The sequence below is a fragment of the Poecilia latipinna genome, unplaced genomic scaffold (assembly GCF_001443285.1).
Source record: "Poecilia latipinna isolate Pla-1442-1.1 unplaced genomic scaffold, P_latipinna-1.0 Scaffold944, whole genome shotgun sequence".
Taxonomy (NCBI): Eukaryota; Metazoa; Chordata; class Actinopteri; order Cyprinodontiformes; family Poeciliidae; genus Poecilia; species Poecilia latipinna.
In genome coordinates this window covers 300,475-325,445 of record NW_015113560.1, presented here as the reverse complement: position 1 = coordinate 325,445, position 24,971 = coordinate 300,475, and the positions used below count along the sequence as shown (strand labels likewise).

Genomic DNA, 24,971 nt, shown 5'->3' with positions numbered 1-24,971 from the left:
AAACACAACAATATACAATAATATCCGTGTATTTAGCCTGATTTTGTTCGCGTTAGCACTGAAGCTAACTAGCCACCGGCTAAGAAGTCAGAGAGGCTAACTTTACGTGGGGATTCTTTCTACCCCCATGTTCTGTTTGACATCATTTAAATTTCAAAATAGACACCAAGAAACACCATATCTACAATCAATAACCTTCTTACCTTTAACTTGTAAAATACGAAGTACAACAGAAACACTGACACTGAGAAATCCAATTGTCAAGTCTTCTTTTCCTCCACTCTGGAAATCATCACAACACAGAAACAGTTAACTTCTTCCGGTTCCTGCAAATCCCAAGCAGATGATTGGACAAAATCCACGTCAATTAAGCGTTAGCTCCGCCTTGCTAGTAGAGAGATTGAGAAGCTTCTATGAATAAATGTGTGAACGCAAGAATTGTATATTTTGCGGGGACAGGAAAGATCAATTTGTTGTTATTCATAATAAAGTTTTACGTGTTGAGAGGTCTTGGGTTGGATTTTGGTTACATTTGTGGACATACTCAAAAGTGATAGCTGCTCAACCATGTCCTGCCAACTTCAAAATGGTATCTTTATAAAGTAAACAATAAATCAGAGGAGAGCAGCAACTAGTTACATTTATAAGAATCACTTTTTTGGGGAATGGGAAATACTTGTTATTTTAAATTAAATATTACGAAGTACCATTTAATTTATGTCAAATTTCTAAATACTCTATACATTGACAATAGCTTCACTAATACAAAAACAAAAAAACAAATTTTAACCAAAAATGCAAACATAAACCTACAGTGTACGTTAAAGCATAACTTCTTGTTTCTCCACAAGCATTATAGTTCTAATGTTCTGTCTGCTGTGCTATTTAGAGGTCAAGTGACTATAAGATCAACACCATATATTGTCATTAGACATATTTTAGCCTATTCATACTTATACATAGGCCTGTCACGATAACAAATTTTGCTGAACGATTAATTGTCTAAAAAAATTATTGCGATAAACGATAATATTGTTTCAAGACCTTCTGACACTGATTTAATGGAAATGAATAATAATGCACGCTATTTCCTGCCATAGATAGATACACTTTATTTTCAAAAGAAAACACATAACACTGGAACTAATAAACTAAACAACCAAAAACAAAAATAAAATGGATTCTCAGTCTCCATTAACAAAAAACGTACTTGAATAAAAAGTAAACAACATAAAGCCAAAGTGGAAACAAATACTGCAATCAACCAAAAGAGTGCAGATTATGAAGTCTGTATTCTATATTGCCCTTCAGTAATCACTAGATTTAAATAGAGAAGACGGGCACATCCGACTACCTAATACAGTAGTTCACACTACACGATTTTTTGCCCCCTATTTTCCCGTTAAGATAATTTTAGATCATTGGCCGTTCTAAGATTGTCGCTGGTCTGGACTTGTAGCTGGACACCACACAGCACGATCGAACCCGATCGAGCTGTTATACCTATGGATTTGTGTTGGCTAATGTGTCTCTCAGGTTTTGAAAATGGGCCGACAACTCGTATCGTGTGCACTGGACATTACACTACGGACATAAGAAGGGAAGGTCAGTGGAGAACACCGGAGTTGAGCCTTTTTTCATTCAGTGTCATCAAGAGAAAGAAAAAAAAGGCAGGAAGAGACTATAAAGCCGATAATTAAAATGAGGTTGATAGGTTTAATTTATCGTGCGATTAATTGATTTATCGTTTATCGCAACAGGCCTACTTATACATTACCTATTATCTCAGTTTTATATAGAAAATATTTGTTTAGAAAATTGTTTCTCATGCTTAAAATGGGCTGTTTTTTCATTTTAGTCTTTAGAATACCAAAATTTGCACATAACTTTATTTTTGTGTGTCTGATTGCATCACTGCAAAATATCAAATCAGACTTTATGATCAGTTACTCAGTACTTAGGTGGCCTGTTTTTACAAAATACTTATTTACTCTTAGTTGAATAATTTCTTGGACTTCTTACTTTTACTATGTTGTAGTGCTATTCTTACTTGAGTGCGACTTTGGGGTATACTCTGCCCAGCTCTCGAGATTCATGCAATACTGCTAAAGTTATTGTGTCATTTCTAAATTATAACTCCTGAAAATGTTACAACTATATCTAAATTCCTCCACTTCGCATCAAATCAACAGATACATGTTTGGTTGTGAGATATAGAAACCTTTATCTGAACTTGTGTTGCATAGAACAAAAACAAATAAATTCAAATTGTGAAACTAATTCTTCTTTATAAAAGTCAGTTCCAGTTATTTGTTGTGTAACCAGTCTATGTTGATTTAAGAGCCCAAATAAGTCACGAAAGGCCACAATTAATATAATGTCTTATGTATAAGTCCCTTATTTATTTGCTTTAAAGGACCACATGTTTCAAAGATTCAGACCAATCTTGAACATAAGTCCTCATCGGATTTGTGTCTCTGTGTTGTTGTTCAACCCATCACTGAAAATTGATACCTGTTGTCTTTCTTATGCTTGGGTTTGTGGTTTTATGTACATTCCTGTGAATTTAGTTATCATCCTTTGTGCAATTTGTGTTCCACTTGTCCTTGCTTTGGTATTGCAGTTTAGTTTCCATTTTGCCAAAGTTATGTGCTTTGTTTATCTGGGAAACATATCATTTATTTTTTTCATTAGATGCTCTTCAGTTGTTTTTTCTTTAACACTCTTCTCTCCATCAGCTGTTATCTATCAAGTAAATAGTCCCACTGGCCTCCATTCTTGTGATCAACCTCACCAACATCAAAGCCTTTCAGTTTGATCTTTGCCAGATCCTCCTGTTCTCTTCTGTGTTTCTATTTGTTTCTACTACTGCATAAATATTCAAACCTGCATGAGCCATGAGACTTGCAGTTGTAGTTTTCGCAATAAATAAATAAAAATAAAGTTTTGCCTAAGGAGGGGTGCATTCAAATCCACACTTGAATCCACACATGGACAATTTCCACATTTTAAAGCCCTGTGTTTTTGTTATTCCACTTCAAATTAGGCATCACTTTTGTAGAGCAGGGGTCTACAGTCTGTAAGGTCCAAAGAGCTGTTTTTAACATTTATCCCAAACTTTTTTCAGAGCTTCAACTGTCACATGATCTTTTGAAAAAAGAAATTCCTACTGTGTGAAATATGTTGTCATTTTTGATGGGTTTTAAAAATAACAACAACCTTAGCAAAAAGAGGCTGGACACATTTCCTTCAATGGGATGTTGTTAATTGCAACGAAATAATGATTAAATAGTAGTAAGGTGACATTCTGTTGTGGAAATTCAATTCGAAATTGAATTTTCTGCATATCTATTTTTTTTAAATAGTTGTTGCTCTCTAATCACTTCTAGTCAAGATTTGGGGCGCTATTGTGAAAGATCCAACAAGCCACTTGCCTAAAAATCTAATAAAATGTAATGTTCCATGAATAAAAAGTAATAAATAAATAAGCAAATACATTTTTAATGCGAGAAAATGCAAACAGTAAAATTATGTGAATATTTTGTTTCCTTAATTTTAGGACCTAGCATTGTTGTTGCCTTCAGCAATCTTTGGGTCATATTTGGGTTAGTTAGTTAGTTAGTTAGTTAGTTAGTTAGTTAGTTAGTTAGTTAGTTAGTTAGTTAGTTAGTTAGTTAGTTAGTTAGTCAGTCCATCACTGGGATTATTGGTTACAGTTGGACTGAGAAAAGGCTTTTAGTTTTTCTCCTGAAACCGGAAAATGTCAGCCAAAGAGGTGTGCTAAAATAGAGAGAGAGAAAAAAAAGAGAGAGAGAGAGAGAGATTAAATGAAAATGATTACCAGTTAATGTTTCCAAAACATTTCATAAATGTATCCATTTTGGGGCCAGTTGGGGCGAACATATTTATTGCATTAAAAGAGACAGAGCAGCTCCCACTTAATTCAGCACAGGTAATTAATATATAAACTCCTCCGATTTGTCACGTTGATTTGTATTTTAGTTAATTGTGGACGTAATTACGGGGCAAATTAACAGCTTTCAGGAAAGAAAAAGGCTTCTGCAGGTCCGACTCCATCTTGGGCCGCCTTATTAATTTCTCTCTCGTTTAAAGATGTGATGAAAAGGGGCGATAAATCTGGGTGATCGGTCGGGGCCAATAGTAAATGGCCCCATATTTCACCGCTGCCTTAATAGAAATATTCATGCGGGGGCCCTTAATGAAATTAAACCTGTGTGCCGATGAAGACTCGGGCTGGTAAATGAGGCTGGAACAATGCGTTTAACTTAATTTTCTGTTTCGTTTCTTTATGAAAACATCCAGTGTTGCAGATTTAACCACAGAGCTCCCAGTTCGTTTTAATTCTTCCAAAGTGCCCAAAATCTACTTGAAAACAAGGAAAACTTAATCTGAATGCAACAGTTAAAAATACAATAGTTATTTTCGACATAAGTTAAATTATTAAATTTAAACACCTTCATGCAAGATACAACCCCCCCCCCCGAACCCCCTACCACCACCACCTTCCAGCATTTTTATTTATTTATTTATTTTTTGTCCAGCTTTAGTTGCAGGCCCGCGTGATGACGTCCCAGTACCCGCATCAATCTCCCAGCTATCATTCTGTAATTGGTCATGATCATCAGGGTCCGCAATTAAACGGCGATCCTTTACTAGAAAACTCCTGGCTGACTTGTTGATTTCCCCCGAGCAAATAAACGTCCCGGGGAGCGAGCGTCGCTGATGAATCGACAAAAACCAATCAGCTTTATTGGGAGACAGGTTAAGGGCAACGGGGTGTCAATAATTCTCGTTTTCGGCCTCCTCTTCCATTAGGTTTAAGTGGCTTATTCAGACCGAGTCCGTCCGTCTGCTCGTCATGATTTGGACGATTTTGTCTTCATTTTATTTCTACATTTAATTGACATAAACAACTTAGTTTAGGATATTAAATTAAAAAAATACTATCTATCTATCTATCTATCTATCTATCTATCTATCTATCTATCTATCTATCTATCTATCTATCTATCTATCTATCTATCTATCTATCTATCTATCTATACACAGTCATTTTGTTTCTGTGTATCAGAAATTTAGCAAAAATCTTTTTTATTCTAATTTTGTTGCCTGACATTTTGTTCACAATATTTACAAATGCACAATTAACAGTTTGCTGATAATGTTTGGATTTATTGCACATGCTGTACATCTGCCAGCTTCTGACTGTGGGAGTGACAGAAGGAGGGCTTTTACTTAAATTTCCCTGTTGGCCTCTAGTGCAGACACATTGTTTCCATTCCTCTCATGTGTTGACGTTCTAGAAATTAAAGAAGTTGGGGCAGACAACCTTAAGCATAAACATTTATAGGTGTCATTAACAAAGAGTCTGATTTGATCAGTTTTAACGGAAAGAGAAGACTTATGATAAAATGACTTTTAATAAAGGTAAAAAAAAAATAATAATAAAAATACAGACGAACAACAAATAAACAAAAACAGACCTCCCACACACACAAGTGGTGGAAAATATATATATATATTTTTTTTCTCACACACCGCTCCCCGCTCTCTTTAAAGGCGTTGTGCTGGACCTGCTCTGAAGGAAGGCATAGATGACCAAGTACAGACAAAGCAAATCAAATCACAATGTGGGGGCAGCAGGCAAAGACCTGAACAATCACCCTGGGAGTATCGCAAATTATGATTAGAACAAAAATTGTTTCCAGAAGGTGGAAAGACAGGATGTATGAAAGCCATTGAATATCTGCATCCAATATCAATAACATGACACCACTAGCGTTTCCATTTTTTTTTTTTTTTTTTTTTTTCTTCTTTGTTTTTATTTTAAAAATAATATAAATATATCAGATCAGGACTTTCTAATGCATAATTGATCTAAACCGAAATTAAATGCAGCACTTGCTTACTTGAACTTCACCTGAGGAAACTAAGATGAAGAACAAACGTCTAATAATGAGTAAATAGCTACCATATTGAAAGGCCTTTTGAACCCTTCACCGCCAACCTTTACGGATTAAATTTTAGAAAGAAAAAATACTGAGTCGAAGTCAATCAATTTTTTTTATTATAAAACTTGTCTTATTTTATTTTTTTTATTAATATAAAAAGGCTGCGTCAAACATTTAACAGCACTGTAAGTTCTGAAGAATTTCAGATTTATTGCGTTGTTTTATTTAACCATTTCATTAGAAGAGGATTTTTCTGAACTCCATTGGCCACAGGTATATCTGTTCAAATTTGAACATCAAATCAACATGTGATTTATTATTAATTGTTCACCCAATGTGAGCATAATTAAAGTTGTTGCTTGTCTGAATTCTATCCGACGCACTAAAATGGCTATATGGTTATTTGAAGGACTAGTAGAACTAAATAATAATAGTAATAAAAATAGTTTATTATATTTAAAAACACACACACGCACACACACAAATTCACTATTGGAAAATGTCATGACTGAGTTTATTTTAAATCAGCATTTTTTTTTTTCGCTGCCATTAAGCCAATCGTGACGTAAATATTGTTGCCATCATCTTGGTGCGCGGTCATTAGGGCAGGAGGCGGTGTTGAGTCCGCTGAGTGCATCCGGTGGGACAGCCCCCTGACTCATGCTGCACCAATCGCCTCCATCTGACCGGGATTAAGTGTCAAACAGCGCTCTTCTCTCACACTTCGGAGGACACCATCAACTTCTGAAAGGTGAGGAAAGCAGGGTTGATTTCTTCTCCAGTTCAGCGGCTGCAGAGGCTACCAGGACGCGCACCGGCCGACCCGATGGAGAAATCCAAAAACTTTCGCATCGACGCGCTTCTGGCAGTCGATACGCCAAAGGCGCAGACTTCACCGCTGGCACTTGTGACTTCCCTGTCCTCTTCCTCCGCATCTTCCTCCTCCATCCCGTCGTCCGGGAGCGGAGCTGCCCCGGACCTCACGGCAGCCGCCGAATCGTTACGCGCCGAGACGCCGCCGTCTCCGCCGAGGATTTCCACCTGCGGGCTGATTCCCAAGCCGGGGTTCCTGAACAGCGCGCACGGCATGGTGGGACTACACCCGCAGAGCAGCGCGGGGATCCCGGCGCAGGCTCTCTACGGCCATCCCATGTACACATACTCCGCCGCTGCGCTGACGGGCCAACACCCCGCACTGTCCTACTCCTATCCGCACGGCTCGCATCACCACCACACCAGCGACCCCATTAAACTGACAGCCAGCACCTTCCAGCTGGACCACTGGCTGCGAGTGTCCACAGCTGGGATGATGCTGCCAAAGATGTCCGATTTTAATGGTGAGTTGCAGAACTTTCTCACCCTTCCTCTCTGTTTAGGATTATAACGGAAAAGTTTTTGTTTTTTTTAATTTTATTTACATGTTAAGTTTAAAACTATAACATGTAAATAAATAAATAAATAACACATTGAAAGAAAAAAAATAAAACTTTAATAGTACAGTTAAAGCAAAATGCCAAAAATAAGGTTCAGAGGAATGTGCAAACTGCTGTGCCAAATAAAAATAGAACTTTCAGTGGAAATAAGGAGGAGGAGTAGTAGAAATTATAAATGCTGAATTTGTTTCATTCTATTTACTAAAATATAACAAAGAAAAAAAATATTTTGCGTAACAAGATACGTTAAAACAGCAGGCACATTTTTTTTTTTTTTTAATTATACAAGTTTATTTTTGAAATATCAAGGCTCACATTTCTGCATGGCCTCGACGCGGAGGCTGTCATGCAGCGTTGGTTTTTCTGCAGAGGAACTAAAATGGACAGATAATGGACAGTGGGGGAAAGTGGCAGAGGAGTGTGAAAGCCACAGCCGACATGCGATCTGCTCAGCAGATATACTGGCTTTTTTGTTTCTGCTCACTTTAGCGGATTTGTTCAAAAAATAAGAGGGCAGAAAGTTTGTCTGCGTTCATGTGTGGATCATTTTTGACCGCATAGAATCTCATTTTAAGAACTGGACTCAATATCAACAGCATAAGCATCTGTCAAGAACGTACATTTCTACAATGAGACCAATTTAATTATTATAAAGGACTATTACACAGAAAACAACGCATCTTTGTTCATTGTCTTTGTCTTGCAGCTCAGACGCAGTCAAACCTGCTCGGAAAGTGCAGAAGACCCAGGACAGCGTTCACCAGTCAGCAGCTGCTGGAGCTGGAGCATCAGTTCAAACTGAACAAGTATCTGTCGCGACCAAAGCGCTTCGAGGTAGCCACGTCGCTCATGCTCACCGAAACTCAGGTATAACTCAGTCCTGCGCATTTTATTTAGCGTATTGCGTGATACACAAGGCAAACAACTTGGAAATGAGGACCTGCCTTTGCTCTCTCAGAAATAAAATATTACACACCACAACACTTGAAAACACACACGCCAACAGTTTTCTTTTTAAGTTTATGCATTCAATTTATTGAATTGAATGCACAATTCAATTCAGTTTATTGAATTCAATTTATTGACTGCACACTGAAAGCAGAACTCTTTCTTTCTATATACACTTCTAAAGCAGTTGATCACATAGTAACAATTCAACTCGTTCAATTCCAGTTTACAACAGTTTTAGCAAAATTTGTTGTATTAAAAATTTCAGTGGAATTAAATCAAACTAAATTAATTTAATTCAGTTTTGATTGATCAAATAAACAAATTAATTATTTGGTTTAGAATTCGCTTGGAATTTAGATACAACAGACACTATATATATATATATATATATATATATATATATATATATATATATATATATATATATATATATATATGTCATTAATCAAAAGAAGCCACCATTTATGTCAAATTTCTCAATTCAGAATTGTCTTCATTAAGATAAAAAGCTGCACGTTCAGACTGATTAATGCCAAATGCATTTCATTAGACACCAAATATACACGTTCACAGCTGGAGTCACCCTCACTGTTTCTTTCACTAAATTATGCTTGTCTCCCGTGTTAAAAAAGAAAAAGAAACAAGAAAAGTACTTGGTTTCTGATTGAGGCATGAAAAGCTACAAAATTTGCAATGAACATATTGCATGTGAACACTTTCCCTGGCAACTGTAGCTAAGAAGAGCTGCCAAGGAAGCTGTGTGTTGTTCAAGCCAACCTGCAAGGTGTAGCTTGCTGACAAGTTTAACTGTAGCATAGTCATTGTTGAGAAAATAGTTCAAGGCGAACACAGACCTTTAAAATCTATTTTAAAACTATGCAAGCATTGTGTTAAACTTTTTCCCTGAAAAACTACAGCTGGATATGTTATTGATAGGCAACGACTGCGACAAGGTTACAAAGCTCATCTTGCCTGTATGTTTAACTTTAGCATTAAGCTGAAAGCAAAATTCTCAATCCATTTAATGCTCTATGTGACATTGCTGGGGCGTAAGCAGCTCCTTCAGTAGCAAACTGATAGACCCACTTAAAGGAAGGAAAGATACGGCAGGTCATTCATACAAACTGCAGTCAGACTGTATAACTTACAACTTGTTGGTAAATTAGTACTTCCTGCTACCACTAATGTCTCTGTTACAACTCATCTATGCAATTATTATTGCATTGGCATTGTACCATATTTCATAAGTCATATCTCATACATTATTTTAATAGGTGCAATATTAAAGGTTTTATTATTTTTTTATATACATTGTGCAAAGTGTTTAGTTTCTTTTAGATTGTTTTTCATTGTGATTTGTTTATTATTTGTAATTTTGTTGTTGTGATGTCAATTTCCCCCAGTGTGGGATTGATAAAGTGTATGTATTTATTGTTTAGCACTGTTACTATAAAGAGGATGCAAACTTTTAAATTCTACTTTATCAGAAATAAACTTCTCCTTAGAACTACAACTAAGAAGCGCTGTTCATTTACAATGACCTCCTCGAAGTAAATTTAGTTCACTGGAAATTTGGCTTTAGCACTAGCGCTGTTGCTAAGCTAGCTAAGGCTGGATGAAAATTTTAATTCTTGCTCCAACACAAAATTACCTCAACTACAAATCTTGTTAACCTTCATTTCAGTCAATCAACTCAATTATAAACTTAAATTAGCAAATGACAGTTACAGCTAATTAAACCAACACCTGCAGTTAAGTGATAATGAAAAGGTTTGAAACGAGTTTGTTACCAAAGCAGAAGCTTATGTTTAAATGTAACAGTTATTGAACGTTTTATTCACATACCAATGTACTCAATTTGAATTTAGGTACATAATTTCAATAACTAATATTTATGACTTTTAACCAACAGTTGTATGGTAGACGGCTTTATACCAACATCTTTTCAACTTTAAACCACATTTACAATTGGTTTATAAGATAATGGAATCTTTTCATCAAATTGAAAGATGGCACTATGCATTTTACAGTAACTATACTAAGAAAAGCCCAGTTTATAATGGCTTTACTCAGTGACTATTATAATTTTTAAAAGCACAAAAACAGAGTAAATTACATTTGGGCATTGTTTTAGTTGTCTAAAAAAACTAAGTGTTTCAATCTAATTAATGAAAAACTATTTACACACAGTTTTTGTGTATATTTTAATCAGCACATTTGACTAGACATCATGCGAGATTCAACAGACAATTCTTCAACTACTAAACATAATTAATTACATTTATTTTAAGCTACATAACTACGATAATTTTACTCATATGTCTCCAAAAACAATAAGTATACATCTGTTTGTTGCTATGGCATAAAACATTAGTGTCGTTAAGAAGTTTAACTTTCCTCCAAGTTTGATGTTAGCATTAGCACTTTTGACAGCTGAAGTGGGATACAGAAATTATTTTTTGCTAAGAGCACAGCCTATCTAAACCAGAGGTTTGAACAATACTTAACCTTTTGTATTATACTTTCATATTAACAATCATATTAACTTATTAGCCTAACTGTCCCTTGATAAACACAGCACATGAAAAACAAGAATAACTTCACTGATCAAATTGTTAAGATAATATTTGATACCAAAAAACACCCCAAATAAAATAACAAAAAAAAAAAATGAACAAGCCGTAATGCTGTTAGAACTGAGCATTATTACATTATAAAGTCAAATGTTCAATTGAGAGTTAAATAATTTTGATGACTTATACACCTTAAGAGTAGAGCAGATAAAAATATAGCCTGAACAAATGTTTTATCACCTTTAACTTCCCAATTTCACTTGGATGGATGGATGGATGGATGGATGGATGGATGGATGGATGGATGGATGGATGGATTGTCTTCTCTATTGCATTAGATTTTGCTCACATACAAGAAATTATCCAAGTTTCTATTTTGTCAAATACAGCAGCATTACTAAAACAGCCACCAGGATGAGCCCGTTCTTTAGCATTGCTGTGTTTAATACAGTGCTGACATGGTGCCTTTAGAAAGCTCTTAAAAGGACGGCTAAATGGGGACCATTTTTAACTTTGGAATGGCACACCAAAACCAATAACCATGAAGAAATTTAAGAAATTTTAATATGCCGTAGTCATAAATCCAGATGAGTCAAGTTGTTGTCAATTGGAGTTTTAAAAAATGTGTTTCTATTGTTTATTTTGGCTCATTTTAATTGTTTTATATTATTTGGGTTTAGAAAAGTGCCCACCAGCACCCCCGTGGTGGAATCTCAGATTACTGACACTGTAGGATGATCCTTAAACCCCAGATTAAATATAAGAACCGAAAGAGGCCAGTTGAATCAGCTCATTGTGATTTTGATTTATTGATTAATATAATGTTAAGTAAATTTAAAAAAAAATACAATGAATCAGATTTTGAAAGTTTTTGTGACAATCCCCCGGGACACTTAAATGTGATTATTTTCATTTTTTAATAGTTATTAGAAGATGAACTGTTTTCACCTACTATCTCGCTACGCGGATGTGGAAACGATGGTGACGAGTGCTATATTTTTTTGTTTCAATTTAATTTAGTGGAGAAATAAGATAGTTTTTATTAGCGTTGAAAATGACTAAAACACTATTACAAAGAGAAGTGACGTGAAATAAGAAATAAATGGAAAACTATAAAAAGACCCCGACAGCAATTATGTCCAATAACCTTTTTGACGCTTCTGTCAGTTGAATTATCGACTCCTCTTCTCCTCAGGTGAAAATCTGGTTCCAGAACAGACGCATGAAATGGAAGAGGAGCAAAAAGGCCAAAGAGCAGGCCGCCCAGGAGGCCGAGAAGCAGAAAGGCACCAACAAGAGCGGCCAGGAGAAATCAGACGGACTTGAACAGTCAGATTATCACAGCAAGACGGACTCAAAAAACGGCAGAATAAGAGACTTCAGAGACAGCGACGACGACGAAGGCGACAGTTTCTTGTACAACTCGTCGGACTGCTCTTCGGACGAGGAGCGCAATCACAACAGCGACGCCAGTCCGCAGGCTTAACTGAGCTGACCTTCAGCTGACTGACTTTGGGAAGTTTCACTGTAAAAAAAAAAGAAAAAAAAAGAAAAGAAAGAAAAGAAATATAATGCAGTTGCATGTAATCCAAGAATTTTCCTGAACGAAATTTGCAAAAAAAAGAAAAAAAAAGAAGCTAATGTTTAAAAAAGAAGAAGCAATAAATCAGAAGACCTGCATTTTATTTAGGCTATGCTCATTGCGCACCCACATAAAGACACTGCATGAAGCCTGGAGTGGGTCAGAATTGGCGAAATTCTGCGGTTTGTCCGGGAAAAGAGGCCATAAAACAAAATTATTCACAGCAATATCACAAATGAAACGGAAAATTATTTTTCTATAATGTATTTATACAATAAATTGCTCATAGAAAAAAAAATGCATGCCAAAAATAATTGTTTGACCTTCATCTCCCTGCAAATAATGTAAAATAGAATGTTCTTTTTAACTGAAAATTAAAATCAGGTAATGTTTCGGCGTATTTTGTTTTTCCTCCTTCTTTTCGGAAACACAGAGGCTCATTCATGATTTACAGGGAGTGTTTGAGTCCTGTGTCCCCTCTCTTTGCTCTGACAGCTCGGGTCATGGGAATCACTGTTAATAGCGCTGTCGGATCTGTGCAAACGGGCAGTGAGAGCAAACAGCGAGCAGGCAGTCAGACAGAGGAAACATTTCACACCACACCGACAATAGGCTCGTATTAATACGCCCTTTAGAAAGCAGGGGAACATGGATGCTGCTGGATAGTTTCATGTAGACTGGAGATTTTAAGGTAATATCGGTAGCTATAATCTGTAATATCGGTTTGAAACTTAGTTTGTAAAAGTAAGAAATTAAAAAAAAAACAAAAAAAACATGCGTGTCCAATTTAAAGATATCATATTGGTAGCAAACAAATGGAGATTGACGTCGAGAAAGAGATAATTTTGCGTGCGTGCATTTGGGTCGATGACATCACCAGAGGCATAAGAATCGCTGATCAGGCAATATTAAGAATATTTATAGCACAGGAGTTACTATTATTAAGTAGTAAAGGGTTCAACTTTACATGTTAGTGCTAGAGTTTGACTCTTGTCACAACAACGCAATGATGGAGAACAGCCTGAACAAAAAAGCTGACGCTAACACTAACTACCGCAGGAAACAAGTAAACACGTCTAAATGTGTTGCTAAATCAGGAATTTGAGCATGAATGTGATTATAATAGGGGGGAAAAAAACACTTAAAAGAATCGATGACAACAAATGTGGTCAGATACCATTTGTGATGTCACCAGAGGCATGAAGGAGTGTTTTTGGAAGTGTGATTTTTAGCTTCATTTAATGGTGATTTACAACTAAACAAAATAAATGACCTGACCATGATGTTGCTTCATTGATAATAAATTATCCCTAAAGAGAGTGTAGTTGATTTCACAAAAACAAAATCTAGCATGCAGGTTCAAAATATGAGTCTTTTACTTTAGCAATGTTATTGTCTGAAAGGGTTCATTTTAGACTTTTGTCAACTTTTAATACGACTTTACAGTGAGCTCCTGATATGTTGGTGCAATGCGGCAGACTGAAAATATTTTGTGTTCCTGCAGCGATCACTGTTAATCGACAGCAACACCCGAGAGATTTTTGGACCATTTATACCAGGTTTACAAAGTAATCTGTTGGCTATCTGTAGCTGTTTGCTTTAGCAGGCTAACTTAAAGTTCAACTTAGGGTCAGCAGGTAAAAATCAAGCTGTAGTGAGCTTACAGATCTATTTTTAACAGTGCTTCTCTAAAATTGTGCTCAAAAAAATAATTGCACTAAACATTGATGCATACACTACTGTCTTCATTAACCCTAAACTTGAATTTTGTCACAGTATAACAACTTTGATGTATTTTATTCATTGACACAATGTTGGGGATGATTGTGAAGAAGGAGAAAACATTTTTTAAATTATATAAATATGTTTGTGCTTCAAGCCTTCTGTAGGATTTCTTGAGGGATTTAACTGTATTTTCCATTAACATGTACCAGCTTTGACTTCAATGCCGAAAAACACCCATCCTCACAACATGATGGTGCCACCACTGTGCTTTACAGTAGGAAAGATGTGTCCAGGATTATTTAGAGTGACAGTTCTTTGCACTAATTTTGTGACTTCTTACGTCAACTGTTGTATGTTTGTTTAAATTAGGGGTACCGAAATAAATCTGGTCTGAAAACTATAAATTCTTCTTTATTTGTGAAGAACTTTCAAAATAATAGTTTTAATGTCCTTTAACCACATCACAATAAAAAAATTTGAAAGGGTGTAAATATTTTACCTTTTAATATATATTTTTTTAACATTGTGTACATCACTGAATGCTTGGCTTTAAATGGGAAAAAGTTCGACCTCCTATCAGCAGCAGTCTACTTCATGAACTGACAAACACTTGATCTGGTTGACCTGGCCTGATGCTGACCCCCAAGCTGCCCGCTCTACGCCTTTAGAATAATACAGGCATCAACAGAGCTAATTTATAGGAGCAAGTATCAAATGTAACAGAATGACTCTGCTATGCAAACCATGTGGGAAATATACTGGTGTCAGCAGACGAACAGGACAGGCCATATTCAGCGTCCCCGAGTCAATTTATCAGGGCATGTAAACACTGAAGAGCAACGCCACAACCTCTTAGTGTTCAGGTCAAAACACACAGGAAAGGGGAAAAAGTCTACAAAGCACACAGTTAAGGTTCAGTTGAGTTTTAAATGTAAAAATGTTTTTTTTTTTGCTTGGAATAAAAATAATACACACAAAAAAGTCAAACTCTGATCGTACAGTACCTGTATAATATGATTTTCACAAAAAGTTAATTGGAGAAAAACTATTATGCTTCTTTTTAACCCTCCCGCGGTCTTAAGAGATGGGGTCAGTTGGACCCCAGAAGCTTTTCAGGTTTTTTTTGTGTGTGTGTGGTTTTGGGAATTGATGGTCTGACGGGACACCCCTCCCCCAACTGTTTACCTGCTGTCTGACCGTGACATCTGCTGCGCTCCTCCAGAGTGTCGGAGGGCTAAACAAATTTACAAAGATAGACTCTGTGTATGTTGCAGATGGAAACAAAACATTTTTGTTCTTACATACACAAATCAGAGAATGCAAAATGTTTTAGTTGGTTGTCGTAGATCACCAAAGGTGGCTTTCAGCCCTGTATTTCAACATTGAGTGTTTTTAGGTGCTTTTAATGCCACAAACTTTGGGTCTGTTTTACAGTTTGAGCTTGGTGTCTTTAGTTTCCATAGCCTTGGTGGCGACCTGAGCACGCTCCCGCAGCAACGCGGCATGCTCAGCCGGTCCCTGAGACTGGGAGTTCTTCAGGAGGAAGTGACTGATGAAAAGCTTCAAGCCGTCTCGCAGCAATCCCAGTTTAGCAATTCCTGAAATCCTGGTGAGATGGAGAAACGAGATATTTCTTATCAGACTTTACAAAAATGTCAAAGTGTAATTAACAGTTATTTTACATGACCTTTCAGGTGGGGGTCATTTGATTTTTTTTTTTTTGTATCACTACAAAGAACATTAGAAACATTTTATCATGATACAAACCAAACATTCAATAGATCTTACTGAAATTTGATGTGATACATCAACACAAAACATAGCATAGCTTCAAAAAGTAAATAAAATAAAATAAGGTCAAATAAATAAATGAATAAAAATCTATTAAGTGTGGCATACTGTAATTTTGTAACCTGTAATAACTTAAACGTTTACTGCTTATTTGATACAAGTCTGGAAAAGAAAGAACCTCACCTCCCAAATATGCTGGCTATCTCCTCTGGCTCAGTTTCTTTCAGTAGTTTCGTCAGGACCTGACGTAAGAAACGCACCTTGGACTTATCTAACTCCCCAAACTCTATCACCTAATGACGCAAAGAAAGGGAAATAAGCACACAAGATATGTCTTACTCGATTTATGACAGGACATAGTGGCACAAAATGAATGACTCACTTTGAGGATGGAGAGTGAGAGGCATTTCTTCCGAAGAAAGTGAGTCACCAACTGGACCAGATTGGTAAATGCACAGCTGGGAAGGTTTGACAGCTCTTTGAACTTGTCCCATAAGCAGAACTGGAACGTCATCTAGGAAAGTAACAGTTCCTGTTTAGTACAAGGACAATCCAGTAAAGGAGGGGGAGGGGCAGTCTGCACATAAAGTCATCCCTTTGTTACTTTACAATTTGCTTTTTAAAAGCCAGACTTGTCTTAATCTTTTAAATCAACATACTGGATGCTCTTTCATTACTGCCCTGACGTTTTCCAGACAAATATGGTTTGCTAGGAAATTCACAAAGCAGTTTGAGGTATAAGCAAATGTTGCAACTGCTTTGGGCCTCTTGCAAAACATTTGGGCTCCAAAAACAGATTTAGTGGTTTTGTACAAACTTTTCTGACTATGAAAAGAGTCATATGCATAGTTTGGTTTCTACTGGCCAACGGTCAATTTCTACAATACTGGGGAAAGTCTCGTACCTGCTTTGACACTTGTAACTTTCTATAATCTGCTCACACTATACTGCCTGCACCTTTTGGTGACTCAGTCAATATTATTTACCAGTAATTTAGAGGGTTTTTTTTGTTTTTTTTGTTTTTGCTTTATCGGAGGGTGGTAATTTCTCAACTTTCACAAGACCTGACAGTGATCAGAACCACAAGAAACTGAAGCAGGATGGAATTTAAAAAGTTCAGAAAATAATACACAATAAAATTGTTACACATTACTTTTTAGAGGTTTTGCCATTATTTACCTTCAAGTTCCAGTAAAATATTTGATTACCAGGACTAAATAAACTGAAACTCAATAGCCAGAATCAAACTGGGTCCAGAAAGAAGGGAAACATGAAGACAACATTTTAAAAATTGCAAGAAAATGAAAAAGAACTACTACAATGTTGTCTGTTTCTCCTTGACATTTTCTCCAATGTTCATTTCTCCTTTAATTAAATGTCTTCAGAAATGTTACTTAAAAAACACAAAGTTTAATTTCTTATGTATATATGGAAGTTCATCCTGATTTATGTCCCTGGGGGCACCCCATGCAAGGTCTTCATTTTGTATCCAAGAACATATCTTCCATGATTTATGCTGAATTCTTTATTGGCGTGCCAAACATCGAACAACTTCCCTCAGTTTATTTGCAAGTCATTTGAGGCAAAAGGTTAACTCTCACAAGCAGTAAGTGACTGCATCTCCATCCAGCTTACATGTGAAGAGCAAACAGTCCCAGCAGCTCCAGTTAAAGCTCTTTGATCAGGACAATGGCCACTGGTCTCTGATATGAGCTGCTGGCTACCACGGCAGTAGTGCAGGTGATCTCGCAGCCCCAATGTTTGCACTCAAATCAGGAGCGAGAGGTGTGAGGGTCTCCCACACTGCCGAGGTGAACTGAAGGCCGCAATTAAATTGCACACAAACGCACACTGGGTGGTCATTTATATGTGTAACTAATTATTTATAGATCACTTTTCATACATTCAAATCTACCCACAAGGTAATTAACTAAATAGTCATTTTAATTAGAAAACAAAATAATTTATTAAGAATATTATTTTACAAATAAAATACAATTTTAATGCAGAGTTCCAGTTAATTAATGTCTAACTACCATTTTTTTTTTCAATGTGTACATTACTTCATCTGATACAGTTTAAACTGTAAAAAAAATAGTGTCTCAAACTGTTATATAATGCATAACTGTGCATCTAACATGGATTACGGGCTTTGCATTATTTGTACCTGGAAGCGTCGATCTTGGGAGCAGAATTTCTCTCCTAGGATGGCGTAAAATGCGTTGAAGGTTTTCTCCTGCAGGCAGCAGTCCATCAGAACATGGACGATCTCTCTCTCCTGCTTGTCCTTCAGACCCATTCTTCACCAAGAAAAAAAACACAAAGAGTTCTAGCATGAAGTGAGCCAAACTACTGAAAATAGTAAATTATGATTCTTTTGGAGAATTGAACCCAATGAAAGGACAATTATGTGGGCCAAAACAAACCTCAACAACTTCTCGAAAGCATCCAGGTAGTCCTCGCTGGTCATAAGGACACAGAAGATGTTTCTCCTGACCTCAGTGTTCATCCTCTGCTTCCTGGCCAGCTCTAACACTTTCTGGCTGAACTGAAGGAGATGGAAAACAGTAAAAGGGAGAAAAGAAATTAGCATTGTATGTTTGGGTTTGTTTATGTGTTTGGCTTCAACACAGGATTGTAAACATGAGGTCCAGCTCAACAGTGTTTGGCATCCTTCTCAAATGCAAATGTAAAATTTTATTATATTGAATTGCACCGAGTAAACTGTTACGTTTGTGTAGGTCTGTGATAGAACACATTTAATTAGGATTTCCACCTCTGGCTGGTTTGTTATTTTTATATATTTGCAAGAATGGGAAGATTTATTGTTTCTTTTTATACTTAGCAAAAATGTTCAATAATATTAAAACAGAATGTGCAGTAAAAAAGGAACTTCTTCCTCCTAAATTTTCCAATTAAAAAGCTTCATCATAATCATAATTTTTAGTAACTATAAAGGAATTTCTAGGCATTTACCAACAACTTCTCTTTATTTTTGTACTTTTGTTGTGTACTATTCTCTAGGCTTTTGTCTTTCTGTCTTAACATTCCTTTTTAAATAAATATGTCTTTAGAAATAGACTAAATAAGATATTACATGTTAAAAATCCTACCTCAATCTAATTTGATACAATTAGACTTACTGTTGAAAATAAAAAAGAAATAGAACAGTGCCTTATTATTACCAGCAAATCCAATTTGAGAGCATTTGAGCTGTATTGGCATATGGATTTCAGATTTCTGATATTCAGGATATTCCTATCATAGAGAAGAAGTTTTGAATTTGAGTAGTGCCCACATCACAATAAGGTTTAAACTGGTATATTATGGGCAGGGAACAACAGAACTGGTAGAGAATTTTAATTATTCAATTCTAATTTCAGAATAACATCTGGTCATTTTTAACTGAACGTGAAGTCAATGTATAGTATTAGGTTGACTTTCTGGACTCTGAGCTGATACATGTTATATCACCTTACCGTGCCAAGCAAAAGTATTTACAACTCTTGAATTTATCCACATCACTTCGCATAGCGATCAAAATGTTAATGGATTTTACCAGACTTCTTAAGTTACAAACAATAACAAAGTGGTACATAACTGTATAAAGATGAACGAGTAGGATATGCATTATTAAATTTTTTTTAATAAATAAAAATCCAGGTGTACTTTGTAGCTTGAGTGATTTAATCGGTAAATAGTACAATACTGTTCTGTAAAGGCCTCAGAAGTTTGTTAAATGGCGATGCAGAGGAAGTAAGCAGATGGTACTAGAAACCATATGAAAACATTGTTATAGATTTGAGTTAAGTTATTCCCGTCATTCACATAATATTTCATGGTTCTGTTAATCTACCTGTCCCTCAGCAGCACGCTGCTTTGAGGTTGTGTCATCCTGCTTGCTGATCATCGGCGCTCCACTCCACGACGAGCCAACGATCCACCAGCGGCCCACCTGCTCCGCTTTCAGGATGTTCTCCAGAGACACCCTCAGTTTCAGGTCACTGCCTGCAGCACTGCTGCGGATCTGGGGATCAAACATTCACCAGCAAGTAACATTAAATTCATCTTAAAGGATTACAATAAAAAAGATCCCACAAAACAGGTAGGAATTTTAATCGTTTCCAAAAAGTCACGTTGAATGTAACAACAGCACTGATGACCGAGAATATGAAAGTTGGACTCTGGTGCCAACTGTTGGTAACATAAAATACTGCAAGTGAAACAATTAAAAAGATTGCACTAAGGAAAACTGAGGAAGTAGACTGAAATATTTTACAGATCTAGATAAGTATGGAAAAACAGAGTACAGAAACATGTTTAGATTTCAGAACTTTGTTCTCTAGTGCATTCTCTGAAAGGTGTATTCATCTGTTCATCCATTTCATACCAACAGTTTGTGTTGATGCCTATTAAACTTCTGTTTATATTTTTAAAAATTGGAAAAAATGAAATCTAAAGACAACCCTGCCAACCTGACAGCAGATTCACCGACGTCAGCCCGACCTACCAGGGTCCTCTGCAGCTTCCTCAGTCTCTCCACAGGCTCCGGATCGTACCCTGGGATCTTCCTCATGTCGTTGTTCTTTAAAGCCAACATGGTTTCCAGCATGAATCGCACCTGGAGATAAAGTAACGAGTCTTTTAGCAGCCTTCTAGGTTTAGAACATAAAAACAAAATTAATGTAAAAATGCAATGATCAACTTAAGCAAAACTGATGTTATGAAAGTGAGTTTTGTGTGAAGGTAAATCATTTTGCACGGCCTACCCTGGTTTGATCCTTGAACTTTGCTCCAATGTCACTGGCCTTGCGCTGAGCGTCAGAGATGAGCTCCTTGAGAGCGAGCGCGTCGTCCTTCCTCAGGGCAAAGCCGACGTTCCTCAGCACAAACAGAACCAACTCGATGTCCTTCTCTGAGAAAGTTCCCACCAGTAGCTTCAGGATGTCAAAAATGAGGACAGAATGCACCACCTGGAAGTTGTAGAGGTGAGCGACGATGGCGATGAGGTTGTCGCACTCTTTGTCCTCGCTGGAGTTCTTGTAGACCTCGTCAAACCTCCGCACGACTGTCTCGAGAAAATGGGCTCCGACCTGTGATGGGATACGAGACGGTGCAAATGGCTGGAGTCAGAGAGTATATACCCATTTTCCAGGTATGACAATACCATACAGTCATAATTCAGTCCTCTTTGGAGATGGGCATACAGATGAATGAACTGACAGATGGAAAGGATGGACGGAGGGATGAAAGGAAGGAAGATGGACGGATGCATGTGTGGATGGGTGCATATTTTGTTTTAAAACACCAGAAAATGCAGATTGGAAGTAAAAAAAAAAAAAAAAAAAGAAATAAAATAAGAAATATTTACCATGCCGACATTAAGACTGGGAATACAATCTGAAAATATGAATTTATTTTCAAATGCCATATTTACCTAAATCTGGAAAACCCTTTAATAAATTTCAACCTGTTACAGACGGAGGAAACTTGTGGGATAATACCGAAGGAAAATTAAACCATGATTTAAAAATCCTTACCCTAGTCATTGATGACAAAATACTAAATTAAAATCAAACCTGTATGAATATATTAAATAGCTGGAAGAAATAGTCACTGCTTTTGAGTTATTTCAAAAAGATTTTAACTCAGAAGTTAAAACATGTAGGGAAAGTAGATACTTTTGAAAACTGAACCAAACCAATAACAAAATATCCAAAGTTAATATGAAGAAAAAAAGAAAAGCATCTGCTTCTCACAAACTGCAGCAAAGGCATAAACATAAATGCAATACCACAAAGAAAAATGAAATTCGCCAGTCTGTATGACGTCCGTGTTCCTCTCTCTCATGTCAAATCTAAAATATTCGAGGCAAAGAACTGAAGGGCCTCACCTCCAGCCCCACAGCGTGATGGAGGATGCTGACAAGCAGCACGTGCTCCATCAGCAGCCTATCGGGCATCAGGGTGGGAGTGACGCAGGCTGCCAGCAGAACGTCCGTCAGCGTGTCGTTCATGTCCTTCCTGCTGCAGCTCATGTACAGCTCCTCCAGCTGACCACAGATAGAGGCCATGTTGGCCTCGCTCAGCCTGAAAACGGCACGTTGATGAGAATAAAACACATCCCTGAGAATGGTGATTCTAGTTTAGGAAACTGAGAGGAGGACAGGCTGCAGGTTTATTATCAGTTGTCGCCATCAGGATTTCGTCATGTAAACCGTGAAGGGAGAAAATTCATGAATGTTTGAAGGGCGGTGAGGACTGCAGTTGATGATTGGATTAATAAAACATAACTGTAGAAAAAAATGAAGACATGTTAATAATTAAGAGATTGTTTGTTTTTATCCAAGGCATCCAGGTTGAGTGAGTTATCTACAACTTACAGAAATAAAATGTACGGTAAACCAGAACTAATGTTTCAAAATTCTGACTTTCCTAGAACTGGATAATAACCCAATTTATGAATGTGCAATGGAGAATATATACTTTTTTGTTCTTTCAAAGGAATTTAAGGGTTTAAGAATTCAGAACTTAATTGGCTAAGGTATGGTTAGGGATGCAGTTGATATTGTTCTTAAAAAAATCACAGAAATAAATAATACATGGCATCCTTCAAATGATGGCCCAAGAATTTACAATCCACATATATGGGTTATGGGGAAAAACACAACGTCTTGAAATTTTCTTAGCCTGACACTTGAAGGATTAGAGATTCAGACAAATCATTACCATTTGTCATGTTTAAGGCATTAATTAAAGCAAATTAGAAGGACATGACATAATAGTTCAAGCGCAAGCTTTAACAGAGCGTTTTTGTGTTCAAGTGAAAATGTGGTGCTAAAAATGAGAGGAACCTGAGAGGTTAGATATTCAAAACTACATTTTCCATGTACTACCGTCTGAATCATTTGTGCTGCTGCAGCAGAGTGTTACCTGTTCAGCAGGCCTTTCACTTTCCTTTTCAGCTTTTCAAGCTCAGCTTTGCGTTTGTCATCTGTGATATTTCGCAGCTGAGGTGGGACATACTTGCCAGTTATTGAGGTGGCCTTTAAAAAAAGTAATAAAAAATTTCAGCAAAAATGCAGTTCACAGCTTTTTTAATGATAAAAACATAACACAATAACTAATTATGAAACAAGCAACAAAATTATGCAAGTTAAAATCTACACTCACAATTTCCGATCTTTGGTCAGGATGGGAAGCTTCTTCGTCACTTTCCTCCTCACTTTCAGCTCCTGAAGCAGCATCAGCTCCACTTTCATTCATATCATTCTCGTCACCCATCTCCTCCTCTTCATCTTCCTCACTCCCCATCTCCTCCTCTTCATCTTCCTCACTCCCCATCTCTTCCTCTTCAGCATCATCACTTTCCTCACTCGCTATGTCATCCTCAGCTTCCCCATCTTCATCTGACAGAAGAGAGTCATCCTGATCCAGTTTTTCAAAGTTCTCTCTTGCAGTGTCCATATCCTCATCTTCATCAAACTCACCGTCGTATATCCCTGCTCCAGATGAGCTGGAGTCGAGGACTCCAAGGATGTAGTCCAGTCCATCGGTCACAAAAGACTGAGGGAGACTTTTCTTGTTTTTCCTTTTGTTTAATCCAAGACATCGCTCCAGCTTTTTTATCTCTCTGTCCTCTTGTTCATTTGCCTCCAGCAGTGCCATTTTTCTGGATTCTTGAAGCTTGTTAATTTTCTTGCCTTTCTTGGAGGAGGATTTAGGTCCAGATGACTCCGTTTTCTCTTTAGGAACCTCAGGGTGCTTGTTTGAAAGGGTTTTTGTCACTTCTCTTTTTATTTGATCAGTTTTCTTCTTCTGGGTCTGGTGCTTATTTTCAGATCTGACTTCCAACTTTCCCCCAACATCTGAGGCAAAACTGACGCTCTTTTTCCCTTCATAGTGACTTTTCATTTTGGCTTTTTTCAGTCTTCTCTTTTCTTTGCGTAACTCCTTTCTGCTTTTGGTTTTCACGGATCGCAGCCTCTGGTCTCTGTCTGCTTCTTCATGATCACTAATATTTTTAACAAACTCATCCACCGCACACATATACTTCTGTAAGACCGCATTTCCCTTCTTCTTGTTCTGTTTCCTTTTCCCCCCTTTCATTTCTACAAACAGTCTGGAACTGAACAAGGTTAGCTTAACAAAGTTAATTCAGACCGGCGACACGAAAACTTAACGTACGAATAGTTGCAGTCAACATAAGTAGCTAAGTAATATGTTTCCTATTTTTGATCAAATAAAAACCTGAAACTCCACATGTGTTTCCATGAGGGCAGGTTTGTTGACATGACACGTGACTATTTACTTCCAGGTCGCACCTTAGGCGTAAAAAATGGCGGACGTCAGAACGTCCGCCATATTGGGAGGGGAGACGCTGGCCAGTAAATCAGTCACATAAACAGAAAAATGTTACCTAATTAAACAATATTAGGTAACATTCAGTAATTTTTTTTTCATTTCGGTAGACAGCTGAAACTTGAAGTTTACATACATCTGCACACTCAAGTTTATATAAAACACACACACGCATACGCACACGCACGCACGCACAGGAACTTACCATAACAATCATAAGTTCAATACATATAGAGCGGTATAAATATTTTTCATCTCCAGATAATTAAAAGCTTGCTTGAATATGAGCGCTGCATTACCACCATTTCCACAAATTCAGCATTTATCACAAGGTTGTGGTTTCCTAAGAAAAGTAATTAATAACTGTATTTGTATTCCTTGATTTTTTGCCCAGGGTAGTACACCACAAGGGACCCCAAAATGAGGGCTAAATGTTACCAGTTGCACACTGAATAGGTTTTTTTTTTAATGCTTCTTGCATTTCCAGTTTGTGGGAATGTGTGATGTTCTTTGCTGTCAACTATGTACTACATGATGTCAGTTGATGATGCAGAAATTTGTAACTAACCAGAGACTCCTTAAAC

The 24,971-nt window shown here is 36.9% G+C and overlaps 3 protein-coding genes across 4 annotated transcripts in view; 1 reads left to right on the top strand and 2 right to left on the bottom strand.

Moving 5' to 3' along the window:
- Positions 1-322, bottom strand: part of ube3c (ubiquitin protein ligase E3C) — a 28,776-nt gene extending 28,454 nt beyond the window's left edge. Inside the window, exon 1 of the mRNA XM_015049388.1 lies at positions 204-322. The gene's annotated coding sequence lies outside the window, so the exon portion shown is untranslated. The remainder of the gene's footprint in view (positions 1-203) is intronic.
- A 6,372-nt stretch (positions 323-6,694) lies between these two features.
- mnx1 (motor neuron and pancreas homeobox 1) lies at positions 6,695-12,468 on the top strand. The gene is made up of 3 exons (XM_015049379.1): positions 6,695-7,309; positions 8,112-8,272; positions 12,125-12,468. The coding sequence occupies exons 1-3, from the start codon at positions 6,799-6,801 to the stop codon at positions 12,413-12,415; spliced, it is 963 nt and encodes a 320-aa protein (XP_014904865.1). The 5' UTR covers positions 6,695-6,798; the 3' UTR covers positions 12,416-12,468.
- Positions 12,469-14,721: 2,253 nt separating this feature from the next.
- nom1 (nucleolar protein with MIF4G domain 1) lies at positions 14,722-24,383 on the bottom strand. 2 transcript variants are annotated; one of them, XM_015049391.1, is made up of 12 exons: positions 23,380-24,383; positions 23,200-23,343; positions 22,960-23,072; positions 21,921-22,116; positions 20,797-21,120; positions 20,538-20,648; positions 19,884-20,054; positions 18,454-18,575; positions 18,195-18,327; positions 16,410-16,541; positions 16,211-16,320; positions 14,722-15,842 (listed from the first exon to the last, which is right to left on the bottom strand). In XM_015049391.1, the coding sequence occupies exons 1-12, from the start codon at positions 24,133-24,135 to the stop codon at positions 15,665-15,667; spliced, it is 2,490 nt and encodes an 829-aa protein (XP_014904877.1). In that variant the 5' UTR covers positions 24,136-24,383; the 3' UTR covers positions 14,722-15,664. The 2 variants fall into 2 exon arrangements, with proteins under 2 accessions (XP_014904877.1, XP_014904876.1); XM_015049390.1 differs by having other exon boundaries at positions 23,200-24,383.
- Positions 24,384-24,971: the final 588 nt, after the last annotated feature.